The sequence below is a fragment of the Gymnoscopelus braueri genome, assembly GCF_963280865.1.
Source record: "Gymnoscopelus braueri genome assembly, chromosome: 3".
Classification (NCBI taxonomy): domain Eukaryota; kingdom Metazoa; phylum Chordata; class Actinopteri; order Myctophiformes; family Myctophidae; genus Gymnoscopelus; species Gymnoscopelus braueri.
Genome location: NC_137612.1, coordinates 31,142,083 through 31,167,442, shown reverse-complemented (window position 1 = coordinate 31,167,442; position 25,360 = coordinate 31,142,083). Strand labels below are relative to the sequence as shown.

Sequence of the window (25,360 nt, the reverse complement as noted above, 5' to 3'; positions counted from 1 at the left end):
TGTTAATTTAACTGTTGAGGGTGCAACAATGTGCCCAAATGGACCTGTAAATGTGCTGGATTCTACCGTCTCTCTCTGCCGCCCCCCCCCCCCCCCCATCTCTCTCTCTCTCTCTCTCTCTCTCTCTCTCTCTCTCTCTCTCTCTCTCTCTCTCTCTCTCTCTCTCTGTCTCTCTCTCTCTCTCTCTCTCGTTCTCTTTCTGTCTCTCTCTGTCTGTCTGTCTGTCTGTCTGTCTGTCTGTCTCTCTCTCTCTCTCTCTCTCTCTCTCTCTCTCTCTCTCTCTCTCTCTCTCTCTCTCTCTCTCTCTCTCTCTCTCTCTCTCCCCCCCCCTTCTCTCTCACTCTCTCTCTCTCTCTCACACATAAGAAATGATGTAATAGATTTCACTTTGTCCATTAACAGATCATTTGACACTGTAATTAAAAACACCTTGCAGCGATGAATTAATCAATTCTCGGGAGTGGGTGAGTAAGATAAGCCGAGAGCAGATCCTCTTCCCGCACAGGAGAGCAGGAAGCTGTGCTTTGTAATCACTTTGTAATTCTGCAAAATGTAACAAATATAATATAAATAAATACAGTACACAAGACAAAATCATTTAACAGTTTAACCACATAAACCTTATACTAAGTTGACCAGGGTACCCAAGGGTCTTTACTTGGCCCCCTCCTTACAATTTAGGCATTTAGCAGATGCTCTTAATCCTCCTTTTTTCCCTTTACACCAAAACTCTTCTCTGAAAACGCATGGCAACGCAACACGTTGTGAGCTTGTAGATCTGCAATTTTTGCCATATACTCGCCTATTTTTGCCGAATGTTTGCCTATTTTGACATGCCCAGAATAGGGACGTTAGGGTTCATGTGGCTAATGTTGGTAACTTTTGACAGTGAGAAAAATAAAATGTCACATTTGTTTCCTCTCATTCCTCATTTATTTTGTACCTCACCCGGATACACACATTCGCTCACATGCACCCACTGTACAATGTACACACACTACACACCTACTGTATGGGCAGGCCGAGGGCTCTGTTCCCTGTTGCTCTTGTCATTGACGGATAAGGCTGTGACATGCTCACTGAGGCACTCATTATCACCGAGCGGTGGCATGTGAGCGCAGGGTAACCTGCGAGCGATGATGTGGTTAAATATAAACAGTCACTGCTATCTGTAATGGCTGTCTTTATGCCCTTCTCCCAGAGTCCATGTTTGTATTGTATGTGATAAACAAATGAATGTGTATACTGTGATGTGAACTGGAATTTTACACAGTGTCGAGTCTGTCGACATGTTTCTGTTTCTGAGCAAAATAGGTAATACTTAAACACAAAGGTGCATAGCAAAACAATATTCAATAAAGGGAGCCACGCTTCATGTGGATCTCGGACTTCAGGTGGCCAGTCTATGACGGCAGTTGTATATGACGTATCCATAATATGACTTATTATTTGGGCTAGGTTTCAGCCAGATTCAACAGTTTTCCATTATTAAAAAACATGTACAAATGATATATAAGAAAATGTATGTGAACCAACATTGGTGGGATTCTACGCTTCTTCTACTCTAATAAATGCTACTGTACATCTTTCAGGGCCACAACGTAAAAGTACAAGCTTCCAAGAAAGAATGAACTGGTTATCATTCGCTGTCAGTCAGTCACTGTACTGCATGATACTAACAGTCTAAATGTTTTTTAGCATCGGGGTAGGAATCCAACTAAAGCATGGTTTATACCTTGTCATACGCTGTGCAAAAAAGCAGAGCTACAAGCTCACAATTGCGACGTGACGGATTGTGAGCTTGTAGATCTGCTATGGGACACTGTCGTACCGTGGAGTATACATCAGGCGAGACTCTGGCTGTGACTGTGCCCATTGCCCATTCAGATGTAGGCTACTGTCTGCATTTATTGTTTTGCGTATAACGCTGGAAAAAAAAGAGACAAGCTTTTCCCTTATGATATCATGCATTATGAAGACCATGGAGAGTAGGAGAGTATTGAATCAAAAATACCAGTCATGAGGCACAACTGCGCTGCCTGCTCATCTCATAATCTGTCATCCGTGCAACACTGTCCCAACAGTCTGTATGCTTGGCTGGTTACCTGCTTGATGTGCTTGTATGAAATAAACTATATTGTTTTTACTCCACGTCTCCACGCACGTTTGACTTGATAAATGATGGATGAGCCTTTTATACTGTAAGCAGCATCATGAGCGTGTATTGCTTGGACATGATTGGTTAATGCAGACTGATACTATTGTGTAAGGGGCGTAAAGTTTGTCCAGTGTTTCTGTGATGAAAATACAGTATACTTTTTTTTTTTTCACAGCCTCAGAAAGCCTCACTGTAGATATTATGCAATATATGGATTTTCTCAAATGCAGCCAGCTTCCTGTGATTATATGCAGCAGCATACACTTAAGGAGTCAAGGGAGACAGCATTCTCGCTCAGCCAGCTATAGGTGAAATGAATAAACAGTAAACTCTATTCCCAATTGCTATTGTGTACTCACACTCACCAAAACGTGCCCTCATTTATGCTTTAAATTACCTTGCATAAATAGGCGGAAGTGTGCCCTGAAAACACAAACAACACATGGCTCCCTGTTGGAAATTCACAAAGGCACAGCAGAGAACAAAATCTCTTGAAGGGAATGTAAAAGGGAATTAAGCAAGCCTGTCAAGAAATTAAACTGGCTCTTGGTGGAAAAGGGGATTCTTTTAGCTTCCCTCCTCTGCCTTGCAGTTCACTCTCCCAGAACGCATGCCTTCCCAAGCCGCTGCAGTCCAACGGAGGCACACTGCAGATCTTTATAACGTGGAGGGAAGAAAAAAACGTAGACGGGGCACGTCAGCCCTCTTATTTGTTAGGAAGAAAACACTACATTTCTCAGCCCTAATTAGGGGAGTTAAGCTTGACGGTGACCACTTGGTGTCTTGGTAACAGACTTTTCCAATCTTTATTTTTTGCTTTTGCTTTTCTAATAGGATGCGAGAGCAAAGGTTTCCATGGCATTTACAGTGAGATGGTTTGCATTAGTCAGCACGATAGAAGTTTCAGTTCCTTTGTGTGTGGCTGGGTGCCTTTGCTATGAGAACTTGAGCGAAATCAAACTTAAATCGCTCAGAGAATTAGCTCGTCCAAAACATGTCAGAGAACTCAATTAGACATCAATAATAGCCACGCTGCACGTACAAGGCTAACTACTTTAACAACTTTTATTGACTTCTCTGTTATGATGATAAAGGTTTGACTTTTAATCACTCTTGACATGGTTGTTTGGAAGCTGTGAATAAACAGTCAAATCATTTACTGCAAAATCTGTAAGTGGAATTCTACTGCATTACCATTCACTTTGCACCTGTGTAAGCAGCATAGAAACATCAGCATAGTTTACTCCAATGAAAGCGAATCAGGGTTTTTATTGGCCAAAAATGCTTTACATGTGATGAATTTGACTTTGGTTCACAGGGACTCATTTACAGTGCATTCAACAATCAGGAGACGACAACATGAGCAAAGAGCAGTAAACAGCCTGTCACTGTATTGTATGAGAACACCTATTGGTTGCCTGCTTGCCTTCCTCTACCAGCTGGTGATGAGATCAGTTATAGCACATTGGCAGTGTGCCCACGGATGCAACTTTTTTGGTTTCCTTGACTTCACACATGTTGTTTTCATGTCTGCATGTTGTGATGTGTCTGTTCAGGGAAGATTCGCTCACACAGACTGTGTTTCACCATGGCCACAGTATGGGAGCACATCCTTGTGCTTTCAAAATGCTTCTCTTTCCGCTTGTTCTTCCCCAACATTCCCACGCATTGTGCTGTACTGTCTGTGTATTATTTATGAATGCATGCAAAAGTACTTGCCGCGGAAGCAAATGGAATGAGAACCCTGCTTGGCTCCTGTGTAAATAATGCATTGGGCATGAACCTGCAGTCTTTCAAAGATATCACTGAGCGTTTAGGTACCGTGGCACAATGTTGTCTTTTTGGCCTCCGAATCCTAGCTGGCCCACAGCCCAATCAGTGGCTTTCTGGTGCTCTGCTGTCCCTGATGAGGCACAATACAATGCATTATAGAGCTGTTGTCTTTCTGATGAGCCCAACAGCTTGTTAAGCAGCAGTAAAATAGAGTGGACTCATCGCCTAAGTGGTTAACCACTTACAGTATGCTTGGTTGACTGGGGAACCCCAGGGTCCTTGGTGCCCTCCTTTTTTCCCTCTACCCCAAATCTGTTCGCCCGAAAAATAGCACATTATTTACATTTTACAGGTGGTTATTTACATGTTTGCCAAATGTTCGCATGTTGTGACATGCCCTGAATAGGGACGTTAGGGTTCATGACTGGTAAAGTGCAGTTTGTTATACAGTATGGCATATGTCTGTGTAGGAGCAGGTTCCAAACTTACAATACAGGAGAATGCAAGCCTCCGCGTGCTAAAACAAGCTTTGTATTATGAATAGAGCTAATTAGGTAGCTTAAAAAGGACTCAATTGTTGAAAGGCTCCCCCGCATTTCAGTCGCCCCTGGACATAATTACCGGTAATGTAGTGAGTGCCCCACTCCCTGTCAGTTTATCACACACATTAGAAAAGGGTGTTTTGGGGGGCAAATCTTTTTCTCTCAAGTTGAAATTGACCTATAACACTCAATTTAGAGTGCAGGGTGCAACTTATTAAAGAAAGGTGTGGGGGCATCATGACTCAGTCATTCCTCTGAGATCGATGAGAGGTTTTCTCATGTAAAATTCAATGTTGGTCCGGAACTGAAGGCTACTATTATAGTTTGGTCCTGTCAAATCAGAACCACAAGGATGCACATTTCACCGCAAGCATCGGCGTCCCTCAAGCCAGTGAAGGCAGGAAATGATCTGAAAATATGTATATTGGCATGCACTTCGGAGGACGCTGTTAACGGCAATTGATTTATCAAGCTGTCAGTATATCAGTTCCAGCTAGTGCTAAGCCCATAAGCAAAACATTGGAAGAACTAGAAAAAGTGCTCCTCGGAGCACAGGTCTCCGCCAGGTCAGGTAGGTTATTGTGGGCCAGCAATGTTCAGAATTCGCCAATCAGGATGGAATATAAAAAATCGGACGGAACCATCTTGATCACTTGACTATGGAGATAATGTGTACCGATTTGCATGATGTTTGGACATAATTTGTAGGAGTAATATAAAAAAGAAAAGTGTTGCAAAAATCGACCTCCTGGTGGCGCTATAATAGGGCAATGTTAAAAGGGTGGCATTTGTTTTTCAACGTAGTGCGAATGTGCGTGCAAAGTTCCACCGCAATCGGACGCTGCGTTCATGATTTGCGGCATTTTGTTCAAAACGGGCCACTCCTGGCAACTTTATATGTCAATGTTAGCCAATCAGGATGGATTCTGAAAAATCAAACAGATCCATCTTGATCACATAGAGATCATGTGTACCGATTTGCGTGAAATTTGGATACAATCTGAAGGCTTAATATGAAAAAATGTGTTTTACATAAGTCGGCCTCCTGGTGGCGCTATAAAGGCAAATGTGAAAAATACAGGGCAGATGTTTTTCCTTGTCCTCTAGGGAGTGTGCGTGCAAAGTTTCACACAGATCGGTGCAGTTATAGTTAAAAACACAAATCAGCCTGTTATAGCGCCACCATCGGGCTGATTTGAACATTTTCAAGTGGCATTTCTTCCTCGGCCTAGTGGGAATTTGCGTGTGAAATTTCACGGAAATCGCAAGCTGCGTTCATGATTTGAGGCGTTTTGTTCAAAACGGACCAATCCTGCAAACTTTGGAAGCCAACCTTAGCCAATGAGGATGGAATATGGGAAATCGGACAGATCCGTGTTGATCACATGACTATAGAGATACTGTGTACCGATTTGCATGACGTTTGGATAAAATCTGTGGGAGTAATATAAAACTAGAAAATGTGCTCCTCGGAGCACAAGTCTCCGCCAGCAGACCCGTGCTATTTTAATCAAATGAAATCACTTGATTTGCTGCTTCTTCAGTTTGCGTAATGGGAGTTAGTTGCATTGTGTGATCTCAGCCTCTCCTGTCTAAGCTATTTATATATTTATATTACATATTGTGATGTCACGTGAAACTGACCAATGTTAGGTGTTCTCAGAGGGACACACACACGCACGGACGGGTGATTTGTACTGGAAGGTACTGTTCCAATCAAGACTGATTGATCCTGTCTTACCTCACTTCAAAAAACATGAAGTGACACCTATTTATAGGATTTTATTTCGTCATGCATCCCTCTAGCCAATCAAAAGCATTGGTGTCAACATATTGTCACGTGTCACGTGGAGCTTGACCAATGTTAGCTTGGCTAGGGGGGAGGGGGACACACAGCGGGACGAAGCGAAAACATACTCTCCGCCTCCGGCGGATACAAAAATAGGTTTTGCACAAATCAGCCTCCTGGTGGTGCTATAACAGGCCCATGTGAACATTTTGGGGCAGAGGTTCTGAATTGGCATCCAGGGAGTGTGTGTGCACAGTTTCGTAGCGACCGGGCCAACGGTGCCGGAGATTAGCTGCTAACGGACGGACAGGACGGACACACGGACGGACGGACACACGGACGGACGGACGGACGGACAGGGTGCAAAACATACTCTCTCGCCATGCCTTTCGGCCTGGCGGAGACAATAAAAGTTTATTAAAGAATAAAATGAAAACATCGCATTTTCAAAAACAATACTGTGGGTTGTGCACTAGTGGCAGCATCTTATTGCCATTCTGGGTGGAGGGCATAGCATACTCCTTGTTGAACAGTGTCTATCTTTGCGCCTGAGTTTGTCCAGAAGTATTAATACACATACAGAGACTATTGGCATACTGATATAATGCCGTCATTAGTCATTTTTACCCGCCCTCAATTTCTTGATCATTCTTATCTCCTCAGTCAGTCGGTGGGAGCTTAATTGTATGAATGAGAATCGAGGTGCACAATGTTTATTTTAGAGTGACTCATATTGCTTTAATGCGGCAGCATAATTTTCTGCATCAGTGGACACATTGTTGGATGAAATGGGGAAATAAAGCCTGAAGATCCACTTAGTATTACTTTGATCTTATTACAGCTTATGCCTAGCTCATGCATTCAATTTATGTCAAAATTCTCTGCACGCATTTGAATATTCATCTGAGTCAATGGAACAAGCAGCACACAGTCCAAAGCAATGTTTTATGTGTCACACAATATCAGGAGTGACAACGGCATTTGGATAAAATCCCACACACACAGATACAAAAAAAGAAGAAAAAAACAAGCAAAAGAAGGAAATATACTTATGTGGGCAAGATGTTTAAAATGCAGAATATGTCTACTCCAAAGTATCCCCGAGATCTTGAATTTTGTGCTGAACTAGAAATCAATTAAATGTTTTGGAATTCAAGCTATTCTTATGTACAGCACAGTACAGTGATGTTGTTAGGTTTTTGTGGGTCTAGGGACCCCCATGGTAATTTGAATGTGTCCCCACCCCAATGAATTCTATGCATCTTTCTGTTATTTAAGATTTAACGGAAAGCTTACTATCAGGATAGGCTTTAATTTTTTTAACTGTTGCTTTAAAACAAGCTTGTAACAAGCTTGTTCCTACTTGATTCTGTAACATGAATTCTTGTTGGAATGGACAGCATTCTCTTCTAGTAGGCTACAGAGCCTACAATAAATGCATTTGTGACTGTGATGTTAAATAAAAGTCTAATTTATTCACGTGCTGCTTGAGCAGTGCTGTATCCAGCCAGTGTCCACTTGTTATGAATATGACGGGATCAAATCCCCTGATTTGCGGGGACGACCGTTCCAAGGTCGTCGAATTTGACTGGGGCGACTGGACCTTGGTGGCCAGACATACGTGGGGGCGACTGTTCCGACATCGCCGGATTTGACCCCGGGGCGACCGTGATTTGGGGGCGACCGTTCTTGTATTTGTTTGGAGTTGTTGTTGGGGGAAGGTGATTTGCTCCCCGTCGATCTATCGCTAAGCAGAGACGTCGTGGGGGCAAAGCGTTTTTTGTTTTTCTCCCCTGTGAGCAAGAGCTCACTTGGGCAGGCAGCTGCCTGCCTTGCTTCTATGGTGGCTACGCCTCTGACACACACACACACACACACACACACACACACACACACACACACACACACACACACACACACACACACACACACACACACACACACACACACACATACTTCTTCTCCATGTTCCGCACAGGTCCCCATGCATACACCAGCCTCCCAACCATTCACAGAGCCGCATGCTACTGCTACAACCCTCCCTGTGGCTGCGAATGACCATAACCCCCCATAGAAATACTTTGAAGTCTCCATACAGGGTCGCTACATCATTCCCTTGTTTTGTCTCCAACTAAGCTGTAAAATGTGTAAACTGAGAAGTAAAGTGCACTATCTATTTTATACACATGGACATATTTGAAGGATCCAATTTTTACATTTTGAGGTACAGTACAGAAGCAGGCAGGTGGCTTTATCTCGTGCAGTTCGGTTGTGACCGCCTGAGTCTGACTGAAACAGGAGCGAGCGAGGCAGCAAAGAGAGGAGAGAGGAGGAGAGGGAGGGGGGCCGCTCTACCGTTCTGCCAAATACGTCCTTGAAGAATTACAAACCCCCCACCAAAAAAATACGTGCCGCCCCCTCCTCCCCCCAGCAGGTGGTGCCCTAGGCAACTGCCTAGTTTGTCTATCTATGCCTAGAAACACCCCTGTGTATTATCTATTACTATAGGAAAAGGTGGTCAATTCAATCAACTTTATTGATCTCACTACAGGCAATTAGTTTCAAGCAGCCTAAACCTATTCCTCAGCCAATTTCCACAATGGAAAATCCTTTTGAATTTAGGTGTACTAACTGTACTTGTATCTTTTATGCATTGTATAAAAAATGTTCAATAAATATTTCAATCAGGCTGTTCTGTGTGTACAGTGGCAGAGAACAATGAGAGAGAGAATGAGTCAGAAGCAAGCAGACCTCTCTGAATCGTGATAACAGAGTGAGGGAGAAACGGAGACAGTGTACACGGCGAGAACAGCTAGAGCTAGCTAAATCTAAATGAACACCAGAGGGGATGTCTTCCAACAGATCTGAGCCTAATGTTGACTTCTGCACCATTCATCCTGCCTTTGGTCTGCCACCTCCAAAATAGCTCTAGTGGTGGACAGTAACAAAGTACTTTTACCTGAGTACTGTACTTAGTAAGTATAATATTTGAGTATCTGTACTTTACTTACTGTATTTTTTGCGAACGCGCCGCCCAAGTGGAGCTTACTATGAAACCGTGCTCGGGTTGTGTGTGTGTGGCTCTGTGGCTCTGTGTGTGGCTCTGTGTGCACTGCCTGTGTGCAGCCGCGCCCCCATGTGACTCACGCTCTCATTGGCTGCTGACAGATCTCAGAGTGGAGCTTACTATGAAACCAACCCGATTGCCCCCCAAACACGGTGAAATAGCACGGATTGCCAAACGGCAATTCCGTGCATAGATGACTAGGAACTCCGAAACTCTGTGCATAGGAGAACTATATCCCCCCCCATTAACTTCAATACGAGGCGGAGGCAGTCACGTGACTTTCTCTCTACGCTCTCCCCATCACGGTGAAATAACACGGATTACAAGTCCGTAAATACACAACATAACAATTTAAAAAAGACAAAAAAAAATTAGGGCTGCGTTCGCTTCCCGCGTTCGTGCGTCTTACTTGTGGAATGGATACTTAAGACTCCAAAGGCAAATATTGTACATTTCTAGGAAAGGAAAAAGCACATTATGAATTTCAAATAGTGAAAGATCTACAAGCTCACAAAATGTCGCGATGTAATGCGTTATCTTGTTGATCAGCTTTTTTCACTATTATTGATATTTTTCGAAGATTTCTTAACCTATGACGTGATGTGTTTTGAGTGAATCTGACATAATAACGGAGTTTTAAGTTTCTAGGACGGGGTCGTGTCCGATAAAATGGGTGTTTTAAAGTGATATACCCCTTAAAGTATTTTTAAGCCCCACAGGGAGTAAATACAGAAACATTGCCACAGTCTGTGCCACACTGCCCCTGCCTGCTAAATTTGCCGCTGTTTTTCATAACCCCAATTTTCCCTGCCAGTGTTCGACATGATAAAGGTTGCGAGTTGTGCAGAGTTTGTTGTGGGTGAGTTATTGAACCGGAAACAAGTATGCAAATCACGTTTTTACTGCAGATTTGAAAACTGCCTCTTCCCCTCTCTCACTGCCTCTGTCTCTCCCCATCTCTCCAAGGCACTAGCGGAGTGTGCGCGCACACACACACACACACGCACACGCGCACAAACGCACTCTCACACGTGTGCCTGCAAATTAAGCAATTGCAAAGATTTCCTGAATGGAATGCAATTTATTTAGGGGTCCTCTGGAAGCCTTTGTTAAATAGTGCAAACTAATAGCTCTTAGAACATTGACACTGTTGTCCCTTGGAGCGTCCTGGCGCTAGCTTTAATTGACTGTTTCAAAGAAACAAGTGAGCGAATGTGCTGTGTGGCGTGTCTTTGTCACATACTATTGATGCTGTTTGGACTTGATTTCTTATGATGTGCCCTTCATTTTATTTCCTGGGTCTTTTCCCCAAAACCCAGGATAATTGAACATTGTTATTCAAATGCATATGAATATCTCCTGTTATTGTCCAACTGTTCTCTTCTCTGTATTAAAAAGACTGACTGGAATCTTATACATTTTGTCTTTAAATGAAGTTCTTTTGAACAAAAGAAATTGCTTAAGAAAACTGCATTGGTTTACGATTTGCTGCGAGTTTTATTTTCCACAGAGTTTGTTGCCATATTTAGATTCTAACATCTTGCACTTGCCTGCCAACTCTGCCATATGCTCCTATGTTAATTGCATTTAGTGCATCCAAATGTTTTGGGCTCTTGATTACATGCCACGCAGCATTCCCCAAGAAGTTGATGGTTTTGTCAGGTAATCAGTCCAGCTAAGTTATTGCCAGCACTGAAGAGCTGTCTGGCTCTCATCTGTTACATGTTCTCATCCCATTCTGTTTGGAATCAGATCTTCCCATGGGAGTTGGTGGGAAATATTTTTGCTGGATTCAAGTGATCCATATCATTGTGAAGTCTATGTATGATAGAAAAAAACATGGCCATTCATTTAAGGGTCTATCTTTATTCATCTGAGGGTATTATTTTTCGTGCTGTCTCGTAAAAAATCAGTATATCCCTGCCTATTAGTTCACAATGTAGTTATTAGTCACAAGCTCTTGTTAATACTTTTCTTTGATTAAATATTTATAAAATCCTCACAGACAGACTTGTCTTTACATCTCACCTTGTCGATGAGAGATGAGGAACTGCGTGGCTCCAATGTAGATCTCGGACTTCATGTGGTCATCTATGAAATCAGCTATGTCTATGACTGTAGGCACATTTTCATCCCGATCAGAGCCCCTTGTCTTACATTATGAAATAAAATGATAAAATATATGTGGAACAAAAATGGAGGTACTTCTGTGGCCTACTGCCAGCGAGCATACAAAGTTTGACACTGATAGTGGTTTGTCACACACACACACACACACACACACACACACACACACACACACACACACACACACACACACACACACACACACACACACACACACACACACACAGTCACACACACTATCTCATAGATGGCTATCCTCTTGCAGAGACACGCTATAAAAAGAAAAACAAATGAATATGTCAGATGTCTTCCTTGCATGCTGGGGGGAGGATTCCAAAGGAACTAATTAGTGGCATGACTGCGAGTGCTCGGCTCAAAATGTATGGCTCTTTCACTAAAATCAGGTATAGCTCAGATCTGCTAGCCAGAGAGCATACAGTTCATTACTGACTCAGTGTGATCGATGCAGCTTTGCCTGTCGTTCGCTCCTTGACGCGCATGCTCCCATAGCTGTCCATGCTCTGATGCTGCAATTCAGATGTTAAGAAAGGGTTGTTTCACAGCAGTGTGTCTGTGATTGCAATGGTGTTAAGTGAGTAACCATGTAGAACTAAAGCTGCAGAGTCTGTTGCATGAAGGGCAGAGAGACGTTCGATGGTTGTAAGATGGAAGGTTAGGGAGGGGTCAAACAAGAACCCGCAGGTTCCTGACTAAAGCAGCAGAGTTGGAAATGGAGCCATCATCGTCCATGTTGAAGGGAGCCAACTTGTTCAGAGTCATGGAGGAAATAGAGTATGTTTTCATTGGTTAGCCAAACCCCCTCTTCACTCGACAGAACAGCTCTCCTATCTGCCCAAGAGCCACTTCCCTAAATACAGGTTTGGGAAGTCTATGGTAAGCTACTGTATGGATGGTCAAAACCAACAAAACAGCGGGGCCTGATGATATACCGCAGTGGATCCTGAGAGAATTTGCCTGTGAAGCTCAAGTCAACCAAAATATGACATTCTGAAGGAGTCCTTCCAGCAGGGCGAATACTCTCCACACCAGAAGTATGCCATGGTGGTGCTGATAGCTTTGGATGCCTGCTATTGTTGTTTTCCCCAATACCCTTCCACAGAGCAGTAGTGTGTTGTTGTGTACTTACTTTCTCCTGTTTTCACCCTGACTTAAAGCACTCTAGTTCTGTAAATAACATCAGTGTTTATAGCAGTACATTTCACCTTTTCTTGCATTCAATACACATTCAATCTCTTGTTTTGCATTGCACAAGGACATAACAGGGACACCTGAGAGCCTGCCTTAAATATGCTACCCTGGCGTGCCTTAAATATGCTACCCTGGCGTGCCTTAAATATGCTACCCTGGTGTGGCAGAGCTCACTAAAACCAAATACAAATTCCATTTCTGGAGTGGGATCATAAGCGTGCATGCCACAAAATTCTCGGGGAGAGTTTGATGGCTACCAAAAAGCCTTAAACACCCTCTCCCTCAGTCTCTTCAGGATAAAAGGCTTGATCTATATGTGCTGATTTGACATTTTAAGAAAAACCTGGTAACACTTGCTATGCATCCCATATCTTTAATGCATATAAACATACTTATAATCATTATAATCTATTTATAACACTGTATAATTATAGTTATAAGAACTCACATAGTAAATACTCATAATGCTTTATAACAATAATCATAACACATTATGAAGCATTTGATTTTAAGTAAAAAAAGTTTAAAAGCAATGTAATTGGCTTAACACGTATAATTACAGTTATACACACTCATTATAAGTAGTCATAATGCAGTCATAACACATTATAAAGCCTTTTATAATTACTGATCATTCAGACTTTTTCTTGACTATGATCATAGTTTGTATTACAATTCTCATCATTGTAATACATACATATTCAATAAAAAGAAAATCAGACCCAGGGAGATCCATATCACAATTAGAAAACACACAATTGTGCACAGACATAGTTAAAACACATTAGAATGAGAATAGGTGGGTTTTAGTGAACATTTGAAAACCTCAATGGGCTGGGCAGATCGAAAGACAAAAAACCCCCACAATGTTCAGTTTCTGACATACAAACGTACTGACAGAACGGCGTAGACAACAAACCATATGGCTTGCACTGGAGCTTATTGGAGCTCTCAGCTGCAGCCTCATGCAGTCGTCGTAAGCCACAGTGAGTCGTCTGATGCGGCCACCAAAAGTGGGCAGTATACAGTGAAAAAGATCTAAAGAGAGAGATCTTCACAGGTACTGAGCACATGCTAAATCTTTATTGTCACATCACAGGTTTAGGTGTAAAACAGTGGGTGAAATTAGTTTTTGTGCCAGCTCCATCGTTTTGATTGTTTCCAGAAAAGAGAAGGGGGGGAGCACAAATAATAAAAAAATACAACGTATCTACATACGACACAGAATGTTCGCTTGAGCAAACAATTTCCAACTTTGTCTATAGATGTCCTTGTCATCCGAAAGGTCATTGGAGATAATATGGCCCAATAAGCCTGATAAGTGATCTCACTTCACACACTAGGGGCAGTGCCAGACAGATAGAAGTCAGGAAAGGTTGATTGTCTGTCTTCCCTACTTCGGTCAATCATGATCTTACTCTTTTTAGCATATTTTATTTTAAAATCAAAACCATACTGTGAGCATATACTCAGAAGCTGTTGGAGACCAGCACTATTATGGACTAAAGCTGACCAAATCATTCGCATACATAAGGTGATTTAAATAAATTAATCTTAATCATTCATGTTAACATTAAAAAGAAAAGGATACAGAATTCCACCCTGGTGGAATCAGTGCATTATAATCCCTGTTATAATGCAAATGCATTGTAGTGGTCATTGGGTGCTTTAAAAAAAAAAGATAGCATTCAATTCATGCAAGCACCGCATATATATGTGTGACTTATAATCACATAATGCATTCTAACAGTGATTATAATACACTATAATATAATGTATTACAACTATGGCAATTATAATACACTATGCGCACTTTTGGCCCCTGTTATTACATTGTTATAAATATTAATATATATTATAAAATGCGTATTTATGTGTGCTGAAGCATTCGTGTATATAGGAGTATTTATGAGAAAATGTTTGAGTGTCTTCTTTGGCCTACTGGGAGTGTAGTGTACATTCAAAGTTTGATGCTGATCTGTCCAGCGGCGGCGAGTTCAGCTATGTGCGCGCGCGCACACACACACACACACACACACACACACACACACACACACACACACACACACACACACACACACACACACACACACACACACACACACACACACACACACACACACACACACACACACAGGCGAAAACATAGTCTTCTTGGCCTGGTGAAAACAATTATTACATTTATGTTGACATCTTGCAGATTGCCCATTATCCTGCATGATGGAAGAAACAATGGTTGCTAAGTGTTCTGTGAAAAACCTCTATTAATTAACCTGACGAAGACCAAATTTGTGGTCGAAACTGTGTGTTTTGTTTGCACAGTAGATGTGGTTGAGCAGAATTTTCCTTTTGATTTCCTATATTGCCCACAACGCTGCCTCTTACTAGTAGACAGACAGATGCCGCGTTCGCTCGCTGTTTCTCCGCAGTGGCTCGAAGGGGCCTTGTTCCTTCCATTTAGTAAAACCTTAATGGAGTTGTAGTCGTTCAATTCTACAGCAGTATGGTCATCATTTACAGCAGCAATTCTGTACTTCTCTTTTGCCCCCAAACAAGTCCTACATGAGTGCTAATATTACTGGGGGAGCTCTTGTAGTTCTTCAGCAGATTGCCAATTTTATTATCATCCAGATACTTTTGGAGCTTATAAATAGCAGACGTGAAATGGCCTTCAATAATTTTGAGTTGTACAGTAAAGGTAATAGCTTTTTCTCATGCGGGGGCAGAGAGAAGAGAGCAGGACATAAACAGTTGTACTGTAGCTTTCAAACATTTGGCATTTTAATGGGACATCACAGACATGAGACATTGTTCTATGCATATTTTAAACGTAATAGTTAGCCATTGATAAACTGTTAATGTGGATTGGTGGCGATGTCTAAACTTAACCAATGATTATATATCCAATAAAAGTTGTTTATTTTGTTCTCTATAGCCTATCCTTTCATTTCAGTCCACTTAGGCTATCATTCAGCAGTTACACCAGCCTGTTATTAATGAAAAGTGTAACTACTGCACCCTACAACAATACCAATTGCAAAACAATACCCTGCAGTGTCCATGACAGCAAACCTTTCAGCCAGCAAAGTGCAGTGATCACCTGCAAATTTTACAGTTGTGCACAACATTGAAACTATGTCTACTTTCAGTTCTGCCATAAGTACAATCACGTTGTGGCAAACTTCATGAGAACTAGTATAGTGCAGTGCCCTTTCGGAGCATGTCTGTTTGGAACGTGTGCCTGTTCAGACCATACTAACTGCACCCGTGGGGCTTTAGAAGCTCTGGCCCCGCCCCACTCACACGGCTTCGGGCGGGGCTTGTCCGAAGCCCATATATGGAGATCCCTGATGTCATCAGTGTATGCCCATATTTGGGCATGCCCCTTTTTGTGCCCATATCTTGAGCTGACAGATTTTGTTTTCGCCTGATGCCATTATGACAAATTGAGGTTAGACAACACACTCCATATTTGGTCGTAGCTGCATTTGGAACTCCTTATATGGTTATGGCTGAGTCATGGTGACACATGAGTGTGACATCAGAGGTCTACCCGCCAGCTGGCCGGCCTGCCAGCCGGTCCTCCCTTAAGCCAATTTTAATATATATATATATATATATATATATATATATATATATATATATATATATTCCGTGGCTATTGATAAAACATTCGGGGCTGCAGCCACGTAAGCCTCCCCCTAGCTGCCCTCCCATTCAATCTAATTAATTAATGAATTCAATTTAATTACATTTTGATCCCATCCGACTGACTTAGTTTTGCTGTAACGTTTCTTCTAGGTATACAGCACATAAGCCAAGGGAATTATATGAGATAAGATTAAGGATTCTATTTAATCAATATTAATGTAAACAAGAAAACCAGAAACCAAATTAACTTTACTTTTATTGTAATAGGACTCTGCTGAAACATTTAGCAAGGTTTATGGTTTTCACCATGTCTTGTGTTTCCGAATATTAATTGCTTAGCTTACTCTACTATTTGATTTGTGACCACCGCATGTAACATTTGGGTAAGAGGGAAACAAAAAGCCTAACATTAGCTATCAACTATAACTGGTTTTCTTTATCCTCTAAATACGTCAGCTTCATCCATTCATTGCCACACGTTAGCTGTTAACAGATTACTCTTGCCTTGCTTGGGCCCATTAAAGTCGAGTAACCCAGTGTTGGGGTCGGGACCCCCTTGGGGGGAGTTGTCAAAGATCACCGTGTCTGTTTGAAGATAGTCCAAATGTTTAAATAACTTGCTTTCATCCACCTTCATCCTGGCATCCCTATTTTGGGCATGTCATTATATTATAGGGGCAGGCATAGCTGAATGGGTAGAGAGATCGCCCTTGGAAGCAGAAGTTCAATTCCCAGCCCCGGTAATGTATCGAGGTGTCCCTGAGCAAGACACTTCACCCCTAAAATAGCCGAGCTTGTAGATCGTCTATTTTCACTATTCATCATACGAAAACATGTGTGTGTGTGTCTCAGCTTTTTGTCAGATGTTAGAAGGGGGGGGGGGGGGGCTCAGAGGAAAAAAAGGGTTGGAAACCACTGGACTACATGCACACTGAGACAAAATGTGTGTACTATATTTACTTGCCTGTGTGCGTATGTGTCTGTCTGTCTGTCTGTCTGTCTGTCTGTCTGTCTGTCTGTCTGTCCGTCTATCTGTCTGTCTTTGTACATAATTTGCATGTATCCATGCCTTCAAATGTGTGCCAAGTCTGTATGAAGATAATCTCTATCCCATCTCCAACCACATTGTCCCTCTTCAGTCCATTCTGTGATTAGCCACCTGGTCCCAGCACCATCACCATCAGGTGAAATAATTGTCCAGTTAACAGGCTCTGCCCAGCCACCTGAACACACATTTCCACTCAAGACTAGAGACAGGCCGATATATCGTTCAAGCCGATATATCGGCCATTATTTGACTTTGTTTGACGACATCAGTGTCTGCAATTACGCATGTCCCGATTTCTTTTACCAATTTCGAACTAGCATCCCTAATTTGAGCATACCATTATAGGCAACATTTCTAGATCTACAACAAGCTCACTATGCGTTGAGAGCTTGTAGGATATCTTTTAATAGGGCTTAAGTAGTTAAAGTCCAGTTGTTGTTTCCTTTTTTTTTTGCTTTTTGCCCCTTTTCCCCCCCAATTTAGTCGTTATTTGTGTTTGGATTGTTGCTGATAAGTCAAATGTTCTCAAATGGAAACTTTGACAATCTGGCATCATCGGTCTCTAATAAAGACAGGCATATATAGTAGTGTGAGGCTGGATAGAGATCCTGATTGGATTGATACCCTGGCCTCTTGGTCTGTAACCTAAATACAATCTGCAGAGAAATGTAAACTATATAGTTGCTTGTCATGACAGGAGGATTGGAGTGTGTCCTTGCTTTTTATAGTGTGGCTCTTGCAAACCGCTAGGCCGAAAACCAAATTCCTTCACACATTCACACATGTATCCTTATCTTTCTGTACTTTCCTGTGCTTGAACTGTGCTTTCCTTTGCAAACTGCTAATTAAGTATTCAATCAATCAATTTCCAGTTTCCACACCTTTTGGCACAGTAGCATTAACAATAGAGTTAGACACGTTGGAAACTAAGTGTTAACATACCTGCATAAGGGCATTGCGCTCACCCACACACTCGTATCTATACCTGTACTTGCACTCCCACAAACCTGTACATATATAAGTTTGATTGGCATTCATTAAACCCTACATCACAGGTCTCCAGAATTTTACGTGGGATGATGCATGTGTTATGTGGTTGAATTGTTATCTACATGGCCCCAGATCTGTGTAATTCTGCTACAGTTAGTAGATAGCTGATGGAAACCTTGCCAGTAAGTAACATGCTGACTTTCTTTGCTATCTTGATAGTGTGCAGTACAGATTTAGAACCCCTGTTAATACCTCCACCAGCACAGACTGTCAGTGTGAAGGCAGATGCGGCGAGACATCTTCCTCTGCTGTTGCAAGGCCCTGCCAAATAAACAAGAGTTAAGCGCTTTGCATGAAACCAATCGTTTTGCTAATTGTGTGTGTGTGTGTGTGTGTGTGTGTGTGTGTGTGTGTGTGTGTGTGTGTGTGTGTGTGTGTGTGTGTGTGTGTGTGTGTGTGTGTGTGTGTGTGTGTGTGTGTGTGTGTGTGTGTGTGTGTGTGTGTGTGTGTGTGTGCGCGCGCGTGCGTGCGTGCGTGCGTGCGTGTGTGCGCTGTTGACTGTGATTTGTGACTGTTGTCCCCCCATGAGAGGAGCCGACTCTGTAGGCAATAAGATGAGCTGCTGATTGCGTTGTTTGTTCCCCTCTCTGTGGGCCTCTTAGACAGAGACACACTGTGTATTACCGGACAACAAGTCTGTGAAAGTACATGAAGATTACTAGGCAGAGCACAGCCCAGACAGACCACACAAACAGCATTACTCACCGCACAGGTAGCCACACACATGGAGAGAAAAAGATACAGAACATTTGTTTGTTTCTTGAATTATTTCTTTCTTGAATTCTTTCTTTCTTGAATCCTTTTTTTCTTTTTCTTTTCTTCTTATTCTGTACTCAACATCCGTTTGAGGACGGCGATGCTCCATCAAGACTGCCAGTTAAAAAAACAAACCCTCTGGTACTTTTTAATTAATAGCATTTTGGCGTCAAGCCTTCCTCAGCGTGTTAATAAAGTGGTCAGTGGTGGTGTGTTTACCAGGAGGGACTGATAGACAGACAGACATGACAAGGACTTCAGCTGCTGTCGGTAAAAATAAATAATTAAAACAATTCTATGTAATAGACCCGTGCTTTCAATTTGTTAGAGATTTTTAATTTTTATACTCTTATCTTTATTCCTGCTGTTCTTTTATTATTGCAACTACTGGGTCCACTAATGTCATCTCCCTCTTTTACCTATATAGGCCTATTGAAGACCTGGTCGGATGATTTATACAGGCTACTTCCTCTGTTATTCAGAGCTATAATTTGTGATGCCATGACCCAGAAAAATTTGTTGTATTTAGACACTCTTGGGATTGCAAACACTCGTTGAATTTTTTTCATTGGGGTCAGAATATGATGGTGATGGGTGTGCCTTTAGGGTTTGGGATTGTTTTTGCAGCCAATGGGCTCAATGACTGATGACCTAACACACTGTGGGTGTAGCCTTTAAATGTCTGGTGGTTATTGTGCCTTGGGTGCATCTCAGGTCATTAAATTAAATCCTCATTTCCTACACTTGTATCCTTGCATGTTAGTCCCTCCCACTGAGGAAGCATGTAGGAAATGAGAAAGAGGAGTGGGACGTAAATTCCTCTGAAGTGTCATGTCATGCGACTTCCATTTCTGATAACAATACAGGTGACACGCCCCTCCCTTGTAGGGGCGTTATATAGCTAGCTAGTCAGCTAGCTAGTCAGCTAGAGGGGCGGGATCGTTTTTTGTCCTGATGAAGGTCTAACGAGCAAAACGTGGATTAATTAAAGAGCATCTTTTTTTGCAAGTTCCAGACAGTGTGACTCTTTCTTTGATTTGATATCAAAGATCCCTTTTTGAATTCTTTCTTTCTTGAATTCTTTCTTTCTTGAATTCTTTCTTTCTTGAATTCATTCTTGAATTCTTTCTTTCTTTTCCTTCCTTCCTTCCTTCCACTGTGATTCTTGTTCCTTCATCCGGAGTGAGTAGATTATTTAAAAGTGTCATGTATCGCAGCATGTGCGTTATTTGTCATGACAGCGTTTGCTTGTGACCTCGTATGCAAATCCCGTGGCACCATAGGAAAAGAAAACACAAACACGTGAATGATTATGCATGGATGTATAATAACATTTGTGTTTTGTCAGTGGGCACTAAATCAACACAAATGTGTTTATTTTTCTTTGAAGAAAGCTCTTTGCAGAAACAGCAGGCAGTCAGAGTGAGCTAGGACTTCCTACATGAGCATACAGGGTATTGTCTGATATCACCTGTTGTCTTCTTACCCAGCATTTGAATTTCCAAGTAGTGAGCAGTGGTGGAAAATAACTTAAGTATATTTACTCAAGTACTGTACTTTTGAGGTACATTTACTTTACTTGATTATTTTTTAAATATACTTTATACTTCCACTTCACTATACATCTCAGAGGCAAATATAGTACTTTTTACACCTACAATTATTTGAAACGTTTAGTTACAAGTTACTTTGTAGATTTATATTCCTATTACAAAACATATGTACATTAACAACATAAGTCCTATATGTTATATTTTGTCTCTTCGAAAATAGCCGATCTGCAAGCTTGTAGATCTGCTATTTTGCTAAAAAGTGTGTCATATTCAGAAAAATCGAAGAACGTTTTTAATGCTATTTGATGCCATTACTTTTGTACATTTTGAATAGTGGCCTTTTACTTGTAACATATTTTATATTGTGGTATTACTACTTTTACTTAAAGGAGTAGTTCACCCAAAAAATGACTTATTTTCTATCAATTACACTCCCCATGAAGCCTTGAATTCATGGAGAACAAACAATCTCCATGAATTCAAGGCTTCATGGGGTGTGTAATTGATAGAAAATAAGTCATTTTTTTGGGTGAACTACTCCTTTAAGTCGTCCTTAAAGTAAAATATCTGAGTACACCACTGGTAGTGAGTGGCTATATTTGGTACATGCTGGGGAATCCTGTTGTGCACGGCACACAGTGGGCTAATCTTTGACATGGCAGAGGACATGGCCTGTTGTTCTAAAGCTTTTCAAATCCCTACTTTGTGATTTCGGGAGTTTACTCTAATTGACTTCCAACCATGGGCTGCTTGGACAGCTTGTTGGCGTCAGTCCAAGTGTGGCAGCCTGTACGTTGTAGCGCTGCAGTGTTCCTGTCGCACAAGCACCAAGGCCACTTTGTTTTCATTCTCTGCAAAGCTTTAGGCCAATACATGCTCCTTCCGATGTCGTAAAAAAAACGTCCCGGTTCGGACAGGCTCTCTGAACTAGTTCGGAGAGTCTGGACATCTGGAGGTGCAAAAGTTCTAAGGGAAAGTTCTGAGACCTCCCATCAATTTGTAGTTAAATCACCTCCCTTTCCAAACAAATGTTCAGACGTCGGAAGAAGGAGCATGCTGAGTGTATACAAACCACTTTTTGACAAAACGTCAGCATGGAACAACCTACCTATAGCTATAAGAGAATGTCCTACATTTGCATCATCTAAGCATCAACTTAAAATATGGCTGCTGCAGAATCAAACCTGCTCAAAACTCTTACATAGTTTCGTACATAGACTAAAAATGATTTAGCACTCTACCAATCTCTTTTATTTATTTAAATGTAACTGTTATTTTAGTCTATTATTATTATTATTATTATTATTATTATTATTATTATTATTATTATTATATAACAGATGCAGAGTTTGGTTTTATTTTTATATCTGTAGGCCTACATTTATGATGTTTTTTTGTTTGATTGTTCAGTATCTGTTTCTTTTTGTAATGACGGATGAAAATGAGCATTCTTGCTAACTGACAACATATTTACATTGCATCCTCATACTGATTGTGTATGCCGTGTTTGTTAATATGTGCTGTCCCTCCCAGATACATTTGATTATTTTAAACCCATGTTAGCCAGCGTATGTCATTGCTGCCTGAGTATCAAGTGTAACTGGAACTCTGGGCACCTTTTTTATTACATGTGTCACAACACGACTGCCATACTAAAGAGTATATAGGCTAAATCTGGCTTTATACCCATTTGAGACAGCACACGTTGCAAACTACTTTTTCACATGCTATGTATTATTCCACTTGACAAAAAACATAGTGTGTCTAAATTCAGCAAACATTGCAACATTCAGCAACATTTAGGTGCCCATAGTGTTTAGGTGCCCACTCATCTTGTATCCGTATCAAGACATGCTTGCCCATGGCCATTTTGTTTTGCCTTTTCCCCCAGAATGCGGGAGAGGGACCTGCGGAGCATGTGCAGACGGATGCTGCTGGTGACCGTCTGCTTGGTGACTCTGTGGGGCCAGTTGACCAACGCATCGTCACACAGAAGTCACATAGGTAGGCTGCAACAATTATAATTTTTTATTATTTTATTATCCTCTGTTTGTCCAGGGGACATTTGCTGTGCCCGATTTCTCTACCTCCGTATTCACACAGGTGTGCATAATATTCACACCTCAGAGCTGCTTACAAGAGCCACAGTTAATTTCGTCGGTGTCGTGAGAAATCTTGTCCATATTTCATCTTTCTATGTTTTTTTCATATACAGTATGAATGCCCTATTTTATACTTTGTCGTGTGACATTGTCATGCCAAATTAGCAAAAAGAGCTGATCTACTGCTGTTTTAGCTATTTTTGAAAATGTGTGAACCATTTAGCCTTTTTGTGGTTAAGTGTGTGTGTGGGTTTCATACATATTTAACCAGTGAAAAGTTTATTCTAATTAACAACAGCTTGCTGCAGTAAAAAATGTGTCTCTTAAACTGGTACATTTCATGTTTAATGTAAAAAAAATTAACATAGTGGTTTCTTGTACTGTAATAAGAACTACAGTATGCTACACACATAGCCTATAATACACATAAGTGGGCTATCATGAATTCAATTATGAATGTATTTATATTATTTTCTATATTATCAATTAGCAATAAATATAAACAGGCACGGCATATGAATATGTTACAAGTTGGGTTCTACAGACCTCACTGTACATAAAATGCACAGTTGCCGTGCTGTCCCCTGAAGTTATTAAATGTTCAGGGGACTATAAGACCTATTATATCTGCTGACCACAGTATGTTGCTCTTTCTGAACCTTGGTGAAGAATCTTCCATCATTAGCAAGCCTTTATGAAGGTAGCTCTCCACCAAACGGACTACTACAGATTACTACAGACTGGCAGTCGAATGAAGTCAGGAGCTCAGTCTGTTGGAAGGTGTGAAAAAAGGTTGCTGAATGCACCTGAGAGCCGACACCGACAGACGGCTACTATGGTGCTAAAAATAGCCTATGGCTTGATGTCTTTTTCAACAACAAGCCCGCTGCTATCCAACGGTCGACGCTTCCCTACAACTTGCGACCCGACGCGACAGTGTACCCACCGCCCATTCAACAGCAGATTTTCGGCAACAGACGCTTTCCAACACTTGCAGACGCCGGTGCGGTGGAGAGCTACCTTTAGTCAAAGGGCTCTGCAACCAGTGTTGTGTAAGTGTTAAGTCAAAGGTGGGCTGACCTTGACTTCTGCACTAGGGGATTTTTAACAGTTTACTGTAAAGAGTCAATATAGCCAGGTCTACTGGGTGTGTGTGTGTGTGTGTGTGTGTGTGTGTGTGTGTGTGTGTGTGTGTGTGTGTGTGTGTGTGTGTGTGTGTGTGTGTGTGTGTGTGTGTGTGTGTGTGTGTGTGTGTGTGTGTGTGTGTGTGTGTGTGTGTGTGTGTGTGTGTGTGTGTGTGTGTGTGTGTGTGTGTGTGTGTGTGTGTGTGTGTGTGTGTGCGCGTGCGTGACGCAGTGAGAGAGAGAGAGGCGCAGAGAGAGAGAGGCGCAGAGAGAGAGAGAGTTTGTGGGTGCGCTTGAGATAGTATGTGTGTGAGAGAGAGAGTGTGTGTTTGTGGGTGCGCTTGAGATAGTATGTGTGTGAGAGAGAATGTGTATATGCGTGAGTGTATGTGTGAATGAGAGAGAGAGAGATAGCGCGTGTGCATGCATGTTTGTGTGTGTCAGAGAGAGAGAGAGAGAGTGTTTGCATTTGTGTGTGTGTGTCTCTCACTCACACACACACACGCAACCCCTGTTGATGCCTACAGGGGGTAAAACCTTTCGGATAGAGTTCCTCTGATGGAGAGATCATGATGGGACAGTAGAAGCTGTGACTACACATTTAAATAATGAGCCTTACTCCTCTGGGAGGCTATACAGCACACTCACTGACAGTCGGTGGTGGAAAGTACTACGTGTATGTACTCAAGTACAATTTACTCAAGTACTTCTACTCTGCTACATCTCAGAGGCATACTGTATATTTACTCCACTACAATTATTTGAAAACTTTAGTTACTACGGTAGTTACTTTAGATTTTTAACCTGTATACAAACCCCCTATTAAACTTAAGCCATTAGAAAATAGCAGATCTATAAGCTTACAACGTGTCGTGATGCGACGCGTTGTGAGCTGTAACAGAATATTTCTACATCGAGGTATTGCTAAATTTGAGTAAAAGAAAATCTGAGTACTTCTCCTGCACTGCTGACAGTTGGCTTGGGGGCGGATGTCTCCACGTTAACTGCAAAAACAAAAACATGAACAGCAAAGGAACTTTGATAAGATATCAAAACCCAAGGCTACAGAGACAAGCATAGGGAGAGGATAAACATCAGCCATCGTCACTGTCGGCCGGAAACCTTGTATATTCAAAATTGCAACTTTTCAGGAAATGAAAAAAATATATCTGTGTTCCAATGTAGTTATTTTAGTCACAAGCCCATGTTGTTCGCATCGCGACACGTTGTGGACTTGTAGAATGGCTATTTTCACTACTTTTAAGCGACACTTGTACGACAAAGTAGCGCAAAAAGACATGAAATGTTGAAATACGGAGATACAAGGTTTTTGCCCGACAGCAACAACAACAACAGTTGTGTTGTCTTCTGGGGATGTTTCCTACCCAGGGACAAGCGGAAGGTTAAAGGA

The 25,360-nt window shown here is 41.7% G+C and overlaps 1 protein-coding gene across 1 annotated transcript in view; it reads left to right on the top strand.

The window, feature by feature from the left end:
* tafa3a (TAFA chemokine like family member 3a) overlaps positions 1-25,360 on the top strand; it is a 111,197-nt gene that overhangs the window by 51,437 nt on the left and 34,400 nt on the right. Inside the window, exon 2 of the mRNA XM_080423183.1 lies at positions 22,615-22,727. Within this exon, the coding sequence (XP_080279309.1) occupies positions 22,616-22,727 (112 nt within the window). The 5' untranslated portion in view covers position 22,615. The remainder of the gene's footprint in view (positions 1-22,614; positions 22,728-25,360) is intronic.